General features: G+C 31.5%; 1 protein-coding gene across 2 annotated transcripts; it reads right to left on the bottom strand.

The window, feature by feature from the left end:
* Positions 1-116: 116 nt before the first annotated feature.
* LOC142333809 (UDP-glycosyltransferase UGT5-like) lies at positions 117-22,081 on the bottom strand. Of its 2 annotated transcripts, XM_075381345.1 has the most exons (7): positions 21,884-22,081; positions 17,080-17,268; positions 16,605-16,807; positions 14,709-15,177; positions 9,148-9,376; positions 6,583-6,802; positions 117-510 (listed from the first exon to the last, which is right to left on the bottom strand). In XM_075381345.1, the coding sequence occupies exons 1-7, from the start codon at positions 21,884-21,886 to the stop codon at positions 222-224; spliced, it is 1,602 nt and encodes a 533-aa protein (XP_075237460.1). In that variant the 5' UTR covers positions 21,887-22,081; the 3' UTR covers positions 117-221. The 2 variants fall into 2 exon arrangements, with proteins under 2 accessions (XP_075237460.1, XP_075237461.1); XM_075381346.1 differs by lacking the exon at positions 17,080-17,268.
* Between the last annotated feature and the right edge of the window lie 858 nt (positions 22,082-22,939).

Genomic DNA, 22,939 nt, shown 5'->3' on the forward strand with positions numbered 1-22,939 from the left:
TTTAAAAACTGTTTTTTTTTTGTTTTTTTCATATCAAAATATACCTTTTTGAAAAGTCAAGATCTTTGAGAAAGTACTAATTGAGAATAGAAATGGTGAATTAGGATATGAACAAATTTAATATAATTTTAATCTTTTAATATCTTCTGTTGCAAAATGCAATTTGGTTAATTATACATATACAATAACAAAAACTAAATAGTATGATCCACCTATTCGTTTTAATTTCTTTTAATTTTTTTACTGTTAATTTTTGTCGGAAATAACTTCCGAATCATAATAATTGCCACATAATAAACTGACAATAAAGTCGTCAAAATGACGAACATTAAAATAACAAAAATATCCACCATGTAGTACTGGTACCAAGTTAAGTCTAACGCAGCCGGCTTCAGATGTGGAGCACCTTTATGTCTTAGTACATATTCCACCCACCAGACTGCAGTATCCACAGCTGACATCGGTTTATCTTTAGTTATTAATGATAATCGCATCATATTTTTCTTATAACTGAAATAAGAAAAAATTAGACTGCCTTAAATATATTTTATTAAATTCGTTAACATTAATAAAAATAAATATGTATATCCTTTACATATGTAAACCTGCTTACAGTGTGCTTTACTATTCAAAGCGTCTAAGTAATTATTAACATACACTTTGGTTTTGATTAACATTTACCTGGTTTATGTTGTCTGTTAGCTGTTGAAAAGAAGTATATCTTATGAATAGTCAGTGAAGGCAATTGTTGTTCACCTAAAAACGATTATTATAGCACGCCCCTTTTCTCAAAGTTTTAATTGAGATGTAAATTGAATTAAATTGAATTTTCTGAATTAATTTATTTGTTTTTTTTAATATTTTGAATAATCTTTTAATTTTTATGTTGGTAGAAGATCAACATAACTCCAACTATAAATTTCAAATAAATTAATGTGAACATACAGTTATACTAAGATGATCTGCAAACTCAGCTGTAGAGTTGTTTCTAAATAAGAATGTTGTCATTGAAACTGTTCAGGTAGTTCTTGCCCTTCCCAAAAAAGTGTTAAATTTAGAATATGTTCGCACAAATATGTCTCAGCAAACAATTAAAATTTTGAATACATATTTTAAGATGTATCACATTGCGACTAAATTGTTGTTTCCAAAAAACACAGATGTAGCAGTTAAAAGATTAACCAGTCGGCGTATGACAGGGTTCCTATTGACTGAGATTCTACTAACAAAATATTTAATCCAATATGAAACACAAATTAAAAACAAAAATTAAACTAAATAAATAATAACAAAAATTAAAAGAAAAACAATACATTATTTGTGTGTGTGAGAGTGTGCGTGTGTGTGTGTGTGTATTGTCGTGGCATACATACCAGGATTCATATTGGCGGTCGCAACACTAGCAGCTTAGATGTCAGAGGGAGTACAGTATACGTACGCGCCTGGACACGTTACTCCCACCAAGTAGCTGACCACGCAGCTTTCCCACCACAGCAGCGCTGCGGTCCCACCATTCGCTCTTATATAAGAGGAGAATCGCCGGGGAGATCCCCTGAAAAGGTGTTTTATGTACACTCTTTGGGTTTATAGTTACGATAGGTTGACTTCACATGGTCTTTTGATGGAAAATCAGTACGAGTTTCGTCCTGGAAGGTACGGAGGATTCTGTGCTTAAGGTATTGAATACGGTGTCTTCCAGTTCGGCGGATTATGTTCTGGACATTTGTGGAGCTTTTAACAATCTATGGTAATGCTCTTCCAAGTCCGTTTGGCGGTGAGAGGCGAGCTCGTGTATCGATGTTAGGCCAGCGTATAAAATATGTTCAAGTTCAAAAGTACCTCGTGGTGTTTCTAGATGAGAGATCGGAATTTAAGATTCGCCTTCAATGCGTCACGGATAGGCCTGTAGTGCTTTCTTTGGAATTCGACGTGTGGTCAGTCCTGACTGGGGTCTTAGGATCTTAAGGGAATATACGAGGCAATAATGCTATATGAGGGCCTGTTTGGACAGATAGGTTAAAATTTAACAGCTATCGGGATATATTTTTAAGGGCCCAACGCCTTATATTGTTAACGGTGACGGGAGGCTACCGTACAAATTCACGGGAGGCGATCTTGGTGATTAGTAATTAGCCGAAGAGTAATTTTTTACCGGGAGTTTTGGATATGGACATTACGGAAATTGCTGATGTGCTTCGTCCAAGAAGTTGTTGATGTTAACCGGGTAATGAATTGGCAGAGCGGTATAGAAGAACCGACACCTCCTCTTATATTGACTTTCAAACTTCCAGTATCACCAGAAAAAATATAAGTTTTCCCGTCAGTCCTAGTATGACCTTTCATTCATAATCCACGGTGATGTTTCAAATGCCAAGCATATGGCCACACTACAACATCTTGCCCGAAAACTGAGTTATGTGCACGATGTGCTAAGGAAGGCAAAAATGACAAATAACTGCCAAGGAAGTGAAAAATGTGCGAATTGTAGTGAATTACATACAGCTTGCTCCCGAGATTGCCCAAATTTAATAAAGAGAGACAATTCTCAAAACCTGTACGGAGCATCCTGACCCCGTAGGGGAAAACACCCTCCGCCTCCCTTCCATTCCAAGCCCTTAAAAGCTTTACCGGAGGTCATCTTCGAAACCTCGGCTTTTGACATACCAGGATGCCACCGATGCGAATACCACGAGTGACATTCCCATGGGTGTACTATTATTTACTGAACTCAAAACAAAATACATATCACCAAGTATTAAGAAAAATTGAAAATATCTAACGAAGCAAAGGAATTAAAGTACCTACCCGTAGGATGTAAAAGTGAGTTCAACACGAAACATAAAAATATTACACGGAACAATAACAACACAGTAATATTGAAACAAAACAAAACAAAGGACAAGAACAACAAAAAAAAAAAACAACATAATTTATAAAACATAACATCAACAAAATTAGAATAAAAGAAATCCAAGCACAGCTCTAGATCCCCTCAGCAATCCTTTACTTTGCTAAGTACATTATAAAACTTTCCACTATTGCCCGGCCCCTCCAGTTTACACAGAGATCCAGCGCCGACCCAATAAGATCAAGCCGACAGATGGTCTCCGTACGCAGTAACTCGTACTTCGAACACTCATAAAGAACATGGTAGGTGTCGTCCAATTGGCCACATTGAGAAAACATCCCAGAATCTACCAGGCCGAATTTCTGCAGTCTGTCCCTCAAAGCACCATGGCCAGAAAGAAATTGCGTCACATATTTATTAAGTGCAACCAAGAGGCGTCCCGCAAACCAACAACATTTGGAGAGAAATCATGCGTATAACGCCCACCATCTGTCTCATCCCATCTGGTCTGCCAAAAGGTATTGCATGTTGTTTAAGTTCTGGAACTTTATCTGAAGTCAACTCACCGGACTTCTTAGCAACATACCGTATCTGCTTCTCAGACGCAATCAAGTCTATCGGTTTCACGCCTGCCATCACCAATACAACCTTTCGTGAAATAGTGCGGTAACCATACGTTACAGTTAGCAATATTATGCGTTGAACCCTTAATAGTATGTCCCGATAACTTTTATATTTTAGCCTATCTGCCCAAACAGGCGCCGCGTATAGCATAATAGCGGCATCCTGTATAAAGGCGTGTACGAACACGCCTTTATACAGGTTGCTCATGGTCTTAAAGTTATGCGCCATTCTCGGCCGACCACCCTTCGCCCTGCACCGGTGATGTGCCAAGAACGACACAAGAAAAAATGAAAAATGCAAATTTTAAATGGTCTCATAAAATTATTACTAAAATGCTGAAATTGTTTGGTTTTTTGAAGGACTTTTTAAATGAACTGAAATAAAACGCTAAGAAATTTGAATGTTTGAACAAAGAAATTTTATTACATAATGTATCTTAAAATGAATAATTTTTATATTAGGATTCATCCTTTGATGCCGGCCGGACGCTCGCTACATCATAAAAAGAAAGTCATCTTCATACGCATTCGACTCTTCACTACGTTATTCGTCTTCCGCCGTTCACAGCATACCCGGTCGCCGATCTTAATGTCCTGTTTCTTCCAAGTCCAGAGTAAGAGTGCCAGTGCCCTTTCCACACACTTACTAGCCGATCGGAGAAAAAAATACCTTCTCCTTCCAACAAAGTTTCTTACGTTACAGATCGCATGCGCGAGAACTTCAACATCTTAACAATAATACACATCTACTTAATACTAGTAAAAAACACGTTACTCAAATTAAATCTAATACAATGTCACACAATTAAATACACAATGTCAAAAAAATGTTACTTATATTACAACTAACACAATGTCATACAATTAAATACAAGTTACAATGTCAGCTTTATTTTTTATTCATGAGGTTTGATACGCCTCAGTTAAGACTCTAATCAGGATTGACCACACGACGAATACCGAAGGCATTGTAGGCCCTCTCGCGACGTATTAAAAGTGCTTCTTAAATTGCAGTTTCTCATCAAGAAATACCCCGAGGTACTTTTGAACCTGAACAAACTTTGTACGCTGGTCTGCCTTTCAGTACGGAGCAGAAACTATCTTTCCCAGTCGCACGAAGAGAATATAAAAAGATACAGAATTCTTGTAACTTGTTTGAACCAGATGTTTACTTCGCCGCCGCTACATCAAGTAAAGCCCCTATAAATGCAGGAAATAAGTCGTGCGGATCCTGCAATGAGCTGAAAAAGCTTGTCGACATGTTATCTGATAAGGTTGTTTCATTTACTGCAACTATTTCGGAGTAAAAAGCAACTATTTATGAGTAAAAAGTCGGTAGTTGCAGCTAGTGAAACTTAACACTAGTGGGATCGCTGTTAAGGTCCTGTCTCCAAAGTTTCAACTTTTTTTTTTAAGAGGTGGAATCCCATTTACGAGCGCTCGCTAACAGGTTCTGCAAGACGTTATTAAATGCGTATGTGTCCCTGCGCACTACTACCTAAACCTCCACCACTGGCTACCCACCCTTTCTGGTACAGCTGGTGTGCATTACTTCAGGAAAGGGAATACACCCTTACACACGTTCAGGCACTACAGTCAACAGACACCGATCTCACAAGATACTAAACATCAAACTAGAATCTCACCACACACTCCACAACATCCAAACATCACTTAGAATACATACCTCACGCCGCACACTCCACACACCATATCAGCCACAACCAATCACATAAACAATAACACTTCACACAGGGAATCGAACACTACAGTATACTTACCTCACAGGTCACCATCCCAGCAGGAGTGGAGTGCCACCCGCGATCTCATCGCATCCAGGCAACCCCCAAGGCTCTCAGCCGCGTGCCTGTCCACCCCGCACCCTCCAACTACCCCTTTTCCAGTCCTGGAAGACTCCTCCCAAACATACAGCTCCTGCATGGGAGTCCTAGCAAACCTTGCTACAGTCGTACAGTTTTCCGTGCTTTCCAATATTATCTACTGCAGTTCCTCTGGAAGGAACCTTTTTCTTCTATCTATAGTGTCAAATATTTCCCTCCTCGCATCCTCAAATCGGGGGCAGCAAAAGAAGACGTGATATGTATATATATATTTTTTTTGTTTTCTTTTTTTAAATATTGGTTATTTGTAACACTTTATCTGTGATAGTAGTTGTATGTTTCTAGTTTAATTGTAATATTTTAGTTTAAGTTTTTTATTTTATTTTTTAATATTTTAGTTTAAGTTTTTATTTTGTTTTAGTTTTCTTTTTTTGTTAGATGCTACATTTTCTTTTCTGGGTGATGATAACCTAAAAACGTTTTTTGCCTCCCACCCCAAAAAAAGGGCTAGGTACAGTAGTGGGTGTCTCCCCTACTGGGTAAGGATAAATGAATAAATAAATAAGAAAAAGTTACTTAAGAAAGTCGTTTTTAATGGTTATATAGACAAAGATAAATGTAGATACACAAATGCTACTCTTCTTACACGTATGTGTAATGCTGTTTGATCTTATTATTTAATTTTCCATTATTTCTCTTTCTGCCACAGTTCATAACCTTTGTCTAAGTTTATTTTCAAGCTGAATTTCTTTTCTAGCAGTAAAACCTGCATTAAAAATTCTTCTAACTTATTTTTGGTTTTTGCCAAACAAACAATCTCATCAGTCAGTTTTAACAATTTTTTGGAACTTTTTTTACATTTATCTTCAATTCTTGAATTTCTTTTTTATATTCATTCTTCTTTTCTGAATTCTTTTCTTACTGTTGGTGTTTGATGAAATGCTGACTAGGATTGTAGGGACCAAATTCTGAGCACTATTCTTCAATTTATCTGCTTTTGTGGGGAGGGGAGGTCAGCTTTTCCAATTGATCAATGCAAGGACATTGTTTCCTGTCTGGTGCCTATAAAAGCTCAATTGTTGGGCTTAGGGGAAAACTGGGTGCAGCCATACTAATTAATTCCATCCAATACCTACATACAAGTATAGTTTTTCTCTGACTGCCCTCCTTCTCTGAATTAGATACAATCCTGATTTCAGAAGATACCTTGACTTAGGTCTAAAACTGTTTAATATTTACTGTATTGTTATCAAACTAAGAGAATACTGACCTTGTATTTGTGAGAAGTTGCTTTAGGTTTTCGTACACAAGTTCATAATTTATATCCTGAAATTCAACCTTTAATCCAGCAGCAGCATTTAGTAAAGTTTTAGCATTGAAATCTTGGTCACCAAACATCGGTATACCAAGCATTGGTACACCATAATAAACTGCTTCTTGAAAACTCTGAAGACCAACCTGACTTATAAAAACATTCATCTTTGGATGGGCTGTAACAGTAGTAATTTAAAAATTAGTAACATTTTTAAATACGTTTTAAATGATAGCTGGTCAAATGAGTTACATTTTATCAATTTTGTTTTTAAAAAAGTACAATATTGTGTTCAAGCCTGTTAAATTGCATTTCCTTTTTTGTATATGTATAGAATATCACGTATCATACTCAAACATAATTTTATAAATACAAAAATAACCTTAAAGTACTTTATGAATAAACATAATTTACATAAAACACCCACTTCAATCGTATTCTAATTGTATGTCTACCTAACTCCTAAAAGCCAAAGCAATAGTAGTAGCAGATGCCAGGCTGATAACAGTCATTCAAGATGGTTGCAAAAACAACTGAGAGTCTTATGATGTATGTTTGAAACGTCTGTATTTAAAATATTTTTCCAGTATGTTATTTAGTTAACTAATAGTTAATCATAAATTCTAATTGATTATGTCCTAACTATTAGTTTAATAATGAAGTGATGTAGAAAGAGCTTATGTTTTACCAGACAACTTGTTTTTTGTGTACTGTGCCATCGTGTGTATTTAACTGGACACATTGTTTCCAAATGAAAGTTATTTAAATTATCATACCAATCTTTTTAATCTACTTAATTTTTAATAAATTTTTTTATTGATGTAGGTCTAGAATGTCTTTGTTGAAAAATGTGGTGCTGTGGAGGAATCCCAATTCACCTACCTCTGTAATGGTAATGTCTTAGCCTTTCATCTGGAAGCTACTGGATTTGAATCTGGGTTAGGCTTGACATTTTTCAAGTACTACAATAACTCATATTTATCATAAAAAAAGCCACAGTAATCAAACAGCCAGTCTGTAGTGTTAGTGTTAGTTTTAAGAAAGGAAATAAAATTTCCTTTTATAGAAACAATATTACTTTGTTGATAACTTATCATGTATACTGAATCTTCTCATGTTACTCATGTGCAGTGAACTTAAACATAATACATAAGTATTTAGACTGTAACTGCTTTTGTTTTTACTCATAAATTTTATGTTAATACATGAAACCTGGGAAAGGTTTATTCATAGTTTTCCTTGATCATTTCTGCAAATGCTACAAAAGTTTCTTTTGCTACTCGTATCTGTAAAATAACACATTTATATTCCTGATATAACCTATAAAAAGCAAATAATAATTTATTTACTCTTAAGTAATTGCAATTTGAAATTCTGGTTTTAATTTACATATTAAACAGAACTATAATTCAATTATAGGCTAAAACTACAAAAACTGGTTGAACTAAATCTTGCTAAATCAGTGTCATCTGTGCTGTTGGAGACTCCTTATATACATAATGCAATAGGAAATTACTGCATTATTCTGTTATTGTAGAAATTAATTATTTCACATCATAGGAGTTATAGTCTATTTATTTGGTGACTGGAAAATTTTTGTAATTTATATGGATCATTTCAATAAAAATAGCAGTGACATATATATATATGCATATGTTTTTGCCTTCATATTAACTATCTACTAACACACCAAAGTCACCTGAATATTAAACAAAAGAACAAAATGTTATAAAATATATAGTATTCACAAATGATTTCCATTTGTGAATACTATATATTTTATAGTGTATATACTCTCATCAATTCACACCTACACAAAGTAAATACAAATTAAAAGTAACATAAAAAATAAAGATAAATAAAAGTGACACACTAATACACATAAAGACTCAGAGAAAGTAGATCATAAAAAAAATAAAATAAAATCTGGACATAAAATAGCCTTCAGTGTAAAAAAAATAAAACAAATAATTACGTATAAAATGCATCATCAAACACAATACCCCTGAAATACAAATGTATATCAAATGAACTGCTTTGATTGCACAGTGTTTTATATTAACCAAACAGGATGTGTTTAAAGGTATAGTGGATATTTATAAAGCATCTAATTTTTATAACAGCATAAAGTTAATGTTGAACAACAGTATATTTCAATGATTAACAAAGATTCAATTCATAAACTCGACAACAACATTGATATTCTACACATATACTAAAAGACCACATCATCTTAACACACTCTAACGTAATGAAATATACAAATATACAACAGTATACTGAATGAATGGAAAAACTCAGAGCTAACATACTTTTTGAGAAATTTTTAAACACATTTCATCCTCATTTAAGAAAACTGTCAGTAATATCACTCAATACCATAGTGTGAAACAATAGCTGTGAGAAACAATATAATCACAAAGAAAATTGCTTCCATTGAAAGCATTATAATAAGAGTTAAAGTAACTTATTACATAAAACATGCATTTTCCTACTATTGCATATTGACACACATCATTCTACCTAAAATAGATTGTTGTGGTAGCCATTTTCTTGTTATAACATTGTCAGGTCTTCCAGGTAAATCTGTCTCTGCTTCCCACTTCCATAACACTGTTGTTTTTGGAAATTGTTTAAACGCTTTAATGAATGCTTCACGTTTCTCTTCAGGCACTGATTTACCCTTCATGTTGCTACCAAGACTAAAATATATAATACCATCTTCAGCATTGTCCATCAATTCCTGAAGATCCTAGAAAAAAATTTATATTTTATGTTTTAAAAAAATTGTACAAGTATTTAATCACGTTATATAACATTAGCTTAACCGTTTTAATTAGTGGAAATATTAAAAAATTTAAATGTCTTAACAGGAAAACTTAAAAGATAACAGAATAAGAGTAATCTTGTATTCAAATTTCATTCAGAATTAAAAATGATTTATCTTATAGCAGATCATTATAGTTAACTTACGTGTGTTTAAAACTTCTTATTAACTACAGTTATTTTAACCCTTTTGCATTAATGGCATAGCTTCCCTGCTCATGCTAAGCGATTACTTTTACACAGATGGCAAATGGAATATATTTGCTATGTAATGTCCATGTGTTTAAAACTTTGCTTACTAAAAAATATCGATCCCCAATTTGAAAACTACATATTGGAATACTGTAAAATCCCAGTGCTAGGCTCATCTTTATTTCTAATAAATATAATAAGCTGTTATCAGTAATTATAGAAATTACTGTAAATAAGGAAATTTCTGTTCATTTCTATTGTGTGGCTACACTCTTAACCACACCATTTTTTAAGTTGACAGTGTAATGTGAGGTTATTGTACTTTGGTTATTTATCAATTTTCATGTTATAAATAGTATTTGTTGAAAGTTTATTCCATTTTTATTACAAAATAATGTATTTTCGTATTCCTGTGTGTCTTTAATATGTAATAATGGACATAACTTCAAAATTGTTTGAAAACTTTATCTCTTTCTGAGTATTCCAGTATGACACAACAACAAATAGCTTCTGAATGTTATGTTGGATTAGAGACAGTGAATGTTATTTTAAAACAATTTAAAGAAAATGGTTCCTTTTCACCTCAAAGGAAAGGCAACTGTAGCTGTAAAAGAAAAACTACACCTACGAAGGATCAGTTATTAGTGAGTGAGAAAAAGTAAATGATCCAAAATTATTTACTGTGAACTTAAACTGAAAATTAGCAGCCAGTGGAACAGATTTATGCATGACAACTGTTAGATGCTAACTTCTTGCATCTTGACAGAAAGCTTCTTGCCCAGCTAATACGCAGCTTTTAAGACCAGCAATGTACAAAATAAGGCTCTTGTGGGCCAAATTACATGCTAACTGGACCAAAGAAATCTGGAAAAATGTTATGAAATTACATTTTTATATTCAGAAGCAAAGAGTTGCGTATGTTAGTAAAGTATTAGATGAGAATACATCATTAGCTCATATCCAACAATCAGTTAAACATCCCCAGAAAATAATGTTTTGGGGTTATTTCTTACTTGAAGATCATTTTCATTATTTCCAGTATATGGTATCTAGAAAAGTGATGGACATATTAAAATTTCTGAAGGAAAGGTTATGTCTCAACTTTAAAAAGATTCACACTAGGCAGCAAAGTGTTCCAGCAAGATTTTATGTCATGCCATACTGCCAAAAAAGTGGTAAAATTCTTTGAAGAATGAAACAATAAAGTGCTCTTGAAGCCAGGCAACTGCCCAGACTTAAACCCAATTGAAAATCTTTGGACAATAGTCGAAAAACAACTATCATAAATGAATTGGACCACAAAACTGACCTCATTAAAGCAATAATATCAGTATGGTTTAATGATGAAAAAATCAAATTATGTATGTTACAATTTTTTAATTGATGCCAAATCATGTATGTTACATGATTAAGAATAAAGGAGATCATATTAATTACTAGATATTCTCAAATTGACCAGGTACATATTTTTTTCTAAGTAAAGGTATTTTTTATTAAATAATATCTGTGTTCAGATTAATTTTCACACTACTGTAAATAGGGGCAACAATTTAGCAAACTTGTAAAATATATTAAAAAATCTAAAATTATTTACCTTGGCTTCATCATTTATTTATGAAGCAACAATTGACTGTAAGTTGAGTTTCTAGAGGAAATTTAAACACTCATATTTATAAAAGAAATTGAATAAGAAAGAAAATGAAAAGTTCATAGAATTACATTATTTGAATGTAATCCAAATTTCAAAGGGAATTTGTATATTCTTAATCTCACTGGAAATATGTAATACCAAAAGGACTTAGATATAATCTCAGATTGTACGTATAGTAACTTGATGCCAAACCAGGCATTCCTTGTGTAAAGTGGGTTCACCCTTTTTACACATACTACGTACCATGTTAACAAAAGATTGAGAAAGCGAGAATAAAATGAAAACAAGCAATAACAATGCTAAAGAAATATTTAACACAATGAAAGAGTTATTCTTGAAAGAAATGTTACATTTGGAGATATTTTTGTATGCATGTAAAACACAGACACTAAGAAAAAGAGAAGAAGAGCTGGGATCATTTGAAATGGCGGCATGCAGGAAATCACAGAAGGCTAAATGGAGAGAAAAGAAAAAATGAAGAGGAAAGTTAATGAGAAAAGAAGATAAATAAGTACAAGTCAGTACAAGACCTACAACCCAAATGGATTAAAACAATGCTAGAGGGATCGGTAGAAGGTGAAAAAATGTGAGGTCAGAAATGAGTAAAAATTATAGATGATCTATAATAATTTGGGAGCTATCAAGGATCAAAAGGTTTAAATGGAAACAGAGGAGGATGGATGTAGACATGGTGAATTGGATTGCCTCGAGGCTGAAACCTAGATGTTGAATAACATGGTGGTAATACCAGTAATTATTCTTAACTAATTTAATAATTATATGATTGCTATTTAAAAGCTTATAATATATGTCAGTAGTCAGGACCTATTTGAATCTTAAAGCTTCTAGGAACTGATTACACAACCTACGCAATTGTAATTTTAACCTGCATTTTATTTCGGAGCTGGACATTTTAAAGCAATCAAAAAACATGAACCAGATGGAAAGTCAGGCATTTTGGAGAGAAAATTAGGAAATTCTATAACTGCTCCACAAATAACTCTTAAGCTCTTTCAACTTCACTTCATCAGGTGATAGATATCTAAAAATTAATAAAGTATCAAATTATAGTAAATAGTTGTACCTATTTTTGTCAGAATCCTTTAAAATACCAAATGGCTGTAACTACACACTTTTAAATCCTTCTCTTTACACATACAAAAAATGTGTTTTATAAATTAGTATCATTGTATTGAAATTGGTAGAAAAACTTCCAGAAAGAAGAAAGAGAGAGAAAATGAAGAAAGAATAGTCTAGCAGAAATAACAAAGGGATTTTTTCTAGAAAACTACACTTTATAAAAAAGTGTAGACGGTGAGAACAATGAAAATTATAACACTTGAACAATCAAAAGGAAGGGTCTAGTACTGATTCTGCGGGCCAGGAGGTATAAATATTTCTGGGGACCAATGGAGTGACAGTTTTCAAGTTTTTTAGTTCAGTTGTGCAATGAAAGCGATCACAGTGTGTGGGAGTAAGTGTTTGGTAAAAAATGAGTGAAGAATGCATCATGAGTATTCCATTTTGGATAGTGGTTGAAAACAAGATGCTGTTCAGTGAGTTATTTGTGAACATGAGTGAAAATGACTATCTTCATTCATTAAATATAAGGTAATAGTGTAAACAGTACATTTAATATAATGTAAACAGTAAAAGTGAATAATTCTTTCATAAAATGAATTGCAGATTTTTCTATTGCCATCTTATTGTTAATTCAATATTAGTTTCTATTAGTTATTACAAAGTTTTTATTAAATCAGAACTGTATTTGGTATTTAAAATTTAACTGCTATTAAATTAATTTTATAATTCATTTTAATTATTATTTTGTACATTATAAATTATTTAAGAATAATAAATTGTATTGTAATAATAAAGTATCTGATTTTTTCTATACCAGTTCTTATCCATTTCCCAGAAGGGAAATCTCTGGAAAAATTCTGAAAAAAATGTTTTATACATCAGTGGTTTTAAATCTTGTCACTATAGAACTTTTATTGAAGTGCATATTGGTATCTATAAATGTATTATCTATATTTTTCTATATTTTTTATTCTTTGGTAAACTACTTCTTGAATTTGTAAATGCCAAAACCCCTTTTTTAAAAGAGGAGGTCACTAGTAAGTAAATTTAACTAGAATATAACATACAGCTGTGATTTGTCACATTAGTTGCTAAGTTTGATTAAAACAAGTTGACTTGGTTAGCTTTCATTTAATCATGTTTTGCCATTCATGCATCCCTCTATACAATCAGAAAATGAAATCCAGATAATTGAACAATAAGTTAATACTTTTTCTTTAGTTTTGTATGGGATGTGAATGTGTGTGTGTGTGTGTGCATATATATATAATGTTATACACATATATGTGTTATATATATGTGTACAAAATTCAGTATATCTTAAAAATTTCATTTGTGGGCACTACACCTAATGGACCTACACTACACTGCTATGGATCTACACTACACTACTATGGATCTACACTACATCTAAACTATTCAAATAATTATTCAACCTGCAACAAGCTCTTAGTTTAAGCCTTACCCTACTCACACTGTAATGAAGTTATATGGTTACACTTATGCCTAAAATCTTCCTGAAAATTTATTTATAAATACTTAAAAATAAATAGAAAAGTTCAATAAGTTATAAAAGAATCATTCAGATAAACACAGAAGTTGTCATCATATATATATTTAATTGCACTGTTACTACATTACATCCCATTGGGTTCAGTGTTTTATGCATATATATATATAATATTAATTAACTTAGTAAAATTAATTATTTTTTAATTGTATTTGACTATACTATACTTTTGAGTACAGTACTATATGTGTGGCTTGCCATAGGCAGTATTAATTAAAATTTTTTTTTCAGTATTTGACTACATATTTTACAATATGCAACAATTTTTTATGTTTTAATTTTAATGTGTAATTTAAAAAAAAAAAAACATTTTTTTTAACTGACGATGAGGGAAATCCTCAAAAGCACTTTTAATATAAAAATTGAAAAAGCAATAAGATAAGAAACATTGTTGGATTCTGAACTTTTGGTGGAAAGCTAAGTTATACTTTTGTCTTTTATATATATATATATATATATACATACACACACAGACATGCATAAATAAAAATAAACATACTTGCAGATACTCTAATTACCTTTAAAGATATCACTTTAAAATTAAGAGATATTAGAGTTATGAAGAATGTTTTTTTCTGTGGTAATATTTCTCTATTTCCGATTATTTTGTGTAAATTCAAAATAAGCCACACTTTAATGATGGATTATTTTTTTATTAAATTTCATATATATATATATTTTTATATATAATCTTTCTATATTTTTTGTAGAAGGAGTTTGTAGTTATATAATAACAATTATTATGTAAATATTAATACAAACCTTTGGTAAAGATGGTGGTGGCGTTTTTATGTGCATCGGTCCAACATAAACTGTATTAGGATGCAGTGGTTTAGGATAACTTGTAGATAAGTCGCAACTAACGATCAATAAACTTTTATTTGATTCTAGATCCCATAAATTACGATTAACATTTCCAAAATACTGTCTCATTATTTTTTCTTGTGATGGTCGCATATACATATTTGTTATATATAAATTTTGATATAATGAAATCCATAAGTTCATGAAACGTTCCCACAGTGACATATGATCAGAGTATAACCCCATTGTTTCAGGGATGTATGAAGGTATCACAGGATTACCGTATTCAATATCAATAGTTGACGATGAAGGAAATGTTATGATGCCAACAATTGGTGGATTTCCAATCATATCAGAAAATCCTAACAAACTAGTCAAAATAAATGGTTCAACAATCATTAAATCATAATTTGTTCCATTAACTTCCCTGTTAATAAAATAAGTAATACACATTATTATTAATTTATTCAGATAAATTGCTAAGATTAATCATTTAAATAACAAAGCAAAAATGTATAACAATTTTTTTTCTACAAAGTCACATTACTTAAAGATTTAATAATGCAGAGGAGGCATTTGATAATATAAGTTAATACAAATATCAACAAAATTAACTCAAGCAAAGAATTAATTTTCTACTTATTGTTACACAAATCTGATATTCTAAGTAGCAGATATCATGATCATGGGAATCATAAAGGACATTAAAGGTAAACAATTTATGTAAGAATAGAATTGCTAGTTGCCCAACAAAAACTGAGCTGAAGAAAAATTGGATGGCATAAATTTATGCCAGGAGAAGATAGTCAGCTTGAAAACAAATGAGAGTAAAAACAAAGGTAATAAAATGTGACAGATAGAAGGATAATGAGGAATTAAATAATAATATAGGGATAATTGGATGAATTTCATTTTGGTCATAAAATGACAACGCATGTTGTACAAATACAGTAGGGATTAAAGAGGAATGAATTTTGTAAAAGGTAAATGACATATTAAGACATCCAGGGTTGGTGAATTTGGTTTTTGATGGAATTATGAAGGATAAAAATATTAAAGGAAGGTAATGACCAGAGTATATGAAACAGATAATACAAAATGTAAAAATGTTGAAGCTATAAAAATATTGCCACACAATAAAAAAGAGATTAATACTGCATCAACCTATTAATACAAATATATTGTGAATTTTTCTGAAAAAAAAAACATTTCTGAAACAGTAAAAAGACAAAATACTGCCCCTAACTTGTTTAGTATGTATGTAGAAGGGATTAGTTTTGAAGGAAGAAAAACCAATGTTTGCGGATGACAGTAATTTTGTGTGTTGAATCACAGAATATTTAAAAATATATATTTTCAGCGCGGGCATTATGACAAAATAAAATAAGAAAATTAACATAAAAAAAGGAAAGTAATAAGCACAGGAGACAATATGCCAAAAAAATGTTTACACAGAAGAAAGGAGGATTTAAGCAGTAAAAAACTCATATAATTAGGATACTAAATAGTAGACTACAAAAATAAAAATAAATTAAGAACAAGGATATAAAAGGAAGCATTTAATAGAAATAAAGAAGATACAGTATATAAAAAGAATTGAATCTCCTATAAACCTTCTTTTAAAGAGGAAAAATTACTGATAATTGAAAAGAAAATAAGATTTATGAGGAACTCAAAAGTTCACCAGGAAGTCGTAGAGAATGGGCAGATATAGTGACATTTAAGAATGCTGAATAAATAAATAGATAAAGAGTTACTGTGTATTAACTTCTTGAAGTATTGAGAAGTGTACTTTCTGTTGTTGATGTAATAGAAAAGATGACTGTTAACAAATACAAAAGAAATTTCAAATACCTGATCAAATGTTGTATTTGCGAAGAATTAAAGATGTGATAAGCTATATACTCAAATACGGTTGGTAAACCATTTAGTAAGTTAAAAATTCCTTGTCTTTTCTGGGTTGTGAATCCGATTTCCTTTTCAAATTTTTCTAAATCTTCTTGAAACAAATGGTATAAAAAATTCATGTCGATCTCTCTGTAATTTTTCATCGGTACCTTAAATAAAAACACAAGTTTTAAAAATATTAAGAAATAATAATTTACTTCCTTTCAAATTACATGGAAATTGCTCTTTCATGAAGAAAATTAGCTTTAAAAATCATTTTAAAGCTAAATATACAATTCCTTCAACAATAAATTACTGGTGGTAGTGATAGTTAATCACCAATAGAAACACAATTCATGAACAGAAAAAGAGAGAGAAAGGAAAAAAAAGATTGTATGATACTTTTTGAACAGATTTTGTACTTTTTTAATTTATTACTGACCTTATTAGGATTTGTAGTTATTACAGTAAGATTATGTCCTTTAGCAGCTAAAGCGTGACTTAAAGCAAGCATTGGTTGTTGATGACTATATGACGCAGTTGGAAATACACAGAATATGTTGGCTGCATTGCAGCAGGTTAAAACCATAATGAAAGTGAATAACACAGATTTAATTACTACATTTTGTTCCTGAAAAAAAATTAATTCAATTATTCATTATTATAAGTTATTTTTAATTAAAAATCTGTTTTGTTTTAATTTAATACTGTACTCTTTCACAACAGCACAACTGTAGTTACATAGCTGGTTTTATAGAGTTAATTGTTAACTGATATTGTTAATGAAACTCAATGATACAGTACATCAGTAACATAACTGTTTGTCACAGCAGGCCAAAGAGCCTACTACCACTACTACTATTCTTGATCCTATTCTGTTTTTTATCTCTTTAAACTGCATTACCAATAAAATTTACTCAATTAATTTGCGGTTGCTGTTATTTGTTTGACATCAGTAAGATGTGGTACCAATTAGTAATGGTTATAAATGAAGAAGTGTTAGTGTTCCAGAAATAATGCGCATTATTTTATGTAAACAATTTAACATGGATGCTACTGATTCATACCTCAATTTTTTCTTACTTAAGACATAATCCATTTTCCTAAAACACTTTCTTTAATATCATTAAAGTATTGCTTACTTCCTTTTTTTGCATAGATGCATACAAACATATGTGTTGTTTCATGTGTTGTCTTGCTATAGATAAGTTATTAAACATGAAAATTTTGTAGATGCTGGTGTGATAAATCACTTGTACATAAACTAAAACAAAAGGAGAAAGAATAAATCCATATGGAAAGCTTCTTTGGTCTATCACTAGCATTTCCTAAAAATTTGCTTAAAAAATCTTGATGATTTACACAATGAGATGCACAATTTCTAGATATGGTATAATCCAAAAGATTTTCAGCTATTACCCATTCCTCCAAACCATTATAGTTTGATATATAAATTTCAAAATTTTAAATATTTATTTATTAATCTTTGGAAAATTAATAAAAGAAATTTGACTACTTCAATATTAACTGAGATATTTAGAATTGAAAATTTGATGAATTAGGATAAGAGTGTTAATTGTAATCCATAGCATTTTTAAAAGATAAAGTATAAAATCAAATATAGAAAGTATTAATCAAGTGGAAAGGTTTAAAAAAATCTTTTTTTTGTCTTCTGTCACTTGACTGGTTTGATGCAGCTCTCCAAGATTCCTTATCTAGTGTCAGTCATTTTATTTTCGGTATACCCCTTACATCCTACATTCCTAATAATTCGTTTTAAACATTCCAAACATTTCCTAACTGCACAATTTTTCCCATCTACATGTCCCTCCAATATTAAAGCGACTATTCCAGGATGCCTTAAGATGAGGCCTATAAATCTGTCTTTCTTTTAGTTAAATTTTTCCAAATGCTTCTGTCTTCATCAATTTGCCACAACACCTATCTGTTCATTTGTCACTTTATCTACCCATCTGATTTTTAACATTTACCTATAGCATCACATTTCAAAAGCTTCTAATCTTTTCTTCTCAGGTACTCCAATCATCCTAGTTTCACTTCCATTTAAAGCTACACTCCAAACATATACTTATAAAATGTTTTCCTGATGTTTAAATTAATTTTTGATGTAAGCAAATTATATTTTTGACTGAAAGCTCGTTTCCCCTGTGCTATTCAGCATTTTATATCGCTCCTGCTTCATCCATCTTTAGTAATTCTTCTTCCTAAATAACAAAATTCTTCTACTTCCATAATCTTTTCTCTTCCATTTTTATATTCAGTGGTCCATCTACATTATTTCTACTACGTTTCATTATTTTCGTTTTGTTCTTGTTTATTTTTATAGGGTAGTTCTTGGATAGGACTTCATCCATGCCACTCACTGTTTCTTCTAAATCTTTTTTACTATCGGCAAGAATTACTATATCATCAGCAAATCATAACACCTTTATCTTTTCACCTTGCACTATTACTTTGGATCTAAATTGTTCATTAACATCATTAACTACTAGTTCTATGTAAAGATTAAAAAGTAATGGGGATAGGGAATATCCTTGTCAGACTCTCTTGTCAGATTACTTTTGCAGTTTGGTTCCTGTAAATGTTAGCAATTGTTCTTCTATCTCTATACTTGAATTCTAAATATTTTAAAATGCAGAACATTTTACTCCAGTGTACATTATCAAATGCCTTTTCGAAGTCTATAAATGCCATGTATGTTGATTTGTTTTGCTTTAATCTTCCTTCTACTATTAACCTGAGTGCTAAAATTGCTTCCCTTACCTCTATAATTTTCCTGGAAACAAATTGGTCTTCTCTTAACATTTCTTCCACTCTCCTCTCAATTCTGCTGTACAGAATCTGGTTAAGAGTTTTGATGCATGAGTAGTTGAGCTAATTGTTTTGTATTCTTCACATTTATCTGCTCCTGCTTTCTTTGGAATCATGACAATAACACTCTTTTTGAAGTCTGACAGAACTTCCCCTTTTTCGTAAATAAAATCACCAGTTCATATAATTTATCTATCGCTTCCTCACCTGCACTGCGTAGTAATTCTGCAGGTATCCTATCTATCGCAGGAGCCTTTTTGCCATTCAAATCTTTTAATGTTCTCTTAAATTCAGTTCTCAATATTGTATCTCCCTTTTCATCCTCTTTGACCTCCTCTTCTTTCTCTATAACACCAGTTTCTAATTCATTTCCTCTGTATAACTCTTCAATATATTCCACCTACCTATCAAACTTTTCTTTCGTATTATAAATCGGTGTTTCATCTTTGTTTAACACATTATTAGATTTTAATTTATGTACCACAAAATTCTCCTTAACTTTCCTATGTGATCTGTCTATTTTAGCAATGACCATTTCTCTTTCCAGTTCTGAACACTTTTCTTTAATCCACTCTTCATTCACTAATTTGCACTTCCTGTTTATAGTATTTCTTAACTGTTGATAGTTCCTTTTTCCTTCTTCATCACTATCATTCTTATACATTCTATGTCCATCCATCAGCCCCAATATATCCTTTGATATCCAAGATTTTCTACCAGTTCTCTTTGTTCCGCCTAAGTTCACGTCTGCTTATTTAAACATTTTGTTTTTAAAATTCTCCCATTCTTCTTCTATATTTTCTACCTTACCTTTTGTACTCAGACCTCTTGTGATGTCCTCCTCAAAAATCTTCTTTACCTCCTCTTCCTCAAGCTTCTCTAAATTCCACCGATTCATCTGACACCTTTTCTTCAGGTTTTTAAACCCCAATCTACATTTCATTATCAATAAATTATGGTCGCTATCAATGTCTGGTCCAGGATAAGCTTTGCAGTCGACAAGTTGATTTCTAAATCTTTGTTTAACCATAATATAATCAATCTATCTGATACCTTGCAGTATCACTTGGCTTCTTTTATGGGTATATTCTTCTATTATGATTTTTAAACTGGGTGTTGGCAATTACTAAATTATACTTCGTGCAAAATCAACGAGTTGGTCCCCTATTTCATTCCTTTTGCCCAGCCCATTTTCACCCACTACATTTCCTTCCTTGCCTTTTCCATTGCTTGCATTCCAATCTCCAACTACTATTAAATTTTCATCCCTTTTATGTGTTTAATTGCTTCGTCAATTTCTTCATATTCACACTGTACCTCATCATCATCATCATCATCATGGGCACTTGTAGGCATGTAGATGTTAACAATCGTTGTTGACTTAGGTTTTTGTATTATCCTTATTACAATGATTCTATCTCCATGCATTTTGAAATACTCTACTCTCTTCCCTATCTTCTTGTTCATTATGAAATCTACTCCTACCTGCTCTTTATTTGAAGCTGAGATAATTATTCTAAAATCACCTGACCAAAAGTCGTTTTCCTCTTCCCACTGAACCTCACTAATTCCTACTACATCTATATTTAACCTATCCATTTCCCTTTTAAGTTTTCTAATCTACAGACTTTTTTAAACTTCTAACATTCCATGCTCCGATTCGTAGAATGGATTTTTTTAATTTCTGGTGATCCCCTTCCTTAGCAGTCCCCATCCAGAGATCCTTGAGGGGGACTAATTTATCTCTGGAATATTTTACCAAGGAAGGTAAAATCTTTGTTACATGGAAATGCAGAGAGCTAGATTTTCTTGAAAAAAAAACAGCTGTAGTTTTCCATTGCTCTTAGCTGCGCAGTACTCAGAAGATTGAGTGATGTTGATATGGCTGTTTAAGTCCTCCTAACCAACACTCTTAACAACTGCTGAAAGAGCTGCTACCCTCTTTCAGGAAACATTCCTTAGTCTGGCTCTCAACAGATACCTCTTCAATGTGGTTGCACCTTTGGTCCAGCTATTCTGTATCACTGAGCACTCAAGCCTCCTCACCATCGGCAAGATTTCATGATTCATTGAGGGAGTTAAAAGAATCTTAATCTCTTTCTTTCTCTCTTCAGTACAAAATTCAAAAATGTTAAAGTGTGACAAATTTGAAACCTAACTACAAAATTTTATAAGAAAATGTAAATTTGAAAATTCAGTTCAGGAGCTATAAGCATTTAAATATTTTTAATAAAAAAAAATTAACTTTTATACTTCTTGATTGAAAGTTGAAATGTTATTGAAATAACATCATAATAGAAATTATAAAAAAAAAATTATAAAAAAGGAAGACTATACAAAATGAGTTGCTACATAGAAGAACATTACAATGCATATTATTATTACACTATATAAAAGATTATGTTTTTACTTACCATAGTTTGCTGGATTCAGAGAGATTTTTGATTGTATAAACCACTATTATAACAGTATAACTAAAAAAAAAAATAATAAATTTAACTACAAAAATATAATTATTATTACATCTATTTATGTAATAATACAAACACTGTACGTACTGTTAAATAATATTGAAGGCTATAAAGCAAATTGTGGTAGTATAAATATCTAACAATGCTGAAGTGGATTGATTTATTAAGAAATAACTAACTAATTTTTATTAAGAAAAAGATAAGAATTGTTATCAAAAACTGTTTTCAAGAAATAATTTTTTATAATATACTTGTTAAAAAATGTTTATGTACTTACATACAAATACCACTTGGCATTTTTATGATTATAAAAACATGACACACACACACACACACTTGTTGTAATACAGAATATTGAGATAAGACATAATTTACATTAATTTTAAAATGAAAATACTTAGAATCTAGCATGATCAGTCAGGATTGAAATAATTAAACTGCATTTTAAAAGTTAGAAATAATAAAATAATGAAATTTGTGTATTAATTTATCATATGAGTGGTTCTATCTGTTGCAGTTTTTATTAGACTCTCCCTCAACACTATCTAATGATTTTTTGTCTTCACTTATTTGATGCAGCTCTCCAAAATTCCCAATCTAGTGCCACTCGTTTCATTTCGATATACGCCTACATCCTACATCCCTAATAATTTGTTTTACACATTCCGAACGTTGCTTGCCTGCCTGCCTGCACAATTTTTCCCATTTACATGTCCCTCCAATATCAAAGCGACTATTCCAGGATGCGTTAAGATGAGGCCTATAAGTCTGTCTTTCTTTTAGTTAAATTTTTCCAAATGCTTCTGTCTTCATCAATTTGCCACAACACCTCTTCATTTGTCATTTATCAACCGATCTGATTTTTAACATTCTCCTATAGCATCACATTTCAACAGCTTCTAATCGTTTCTTCACAAGTACTTCGATCGTCCAAGTTTCACTTCCATATACTCCAGACATAGACTTTCAAAAATGTTTTCATGACATTTAAATTAATTT

The sequence above is a fragment of the Lycorma delicatula genome, chromosome 13, assembly GCF_047948215.1.
Source record: "Lycorma delicatula isolate Av1 chromosome 13, ASM4794821v1, whole genome shotgun sequence".
NCBI classification, from domain to species: Eukaryota; Metazoa; Arthropoda; class Insecta; order Hemiptera; family Fulgoridae; genus Lycorma; species Lycorma delicatula.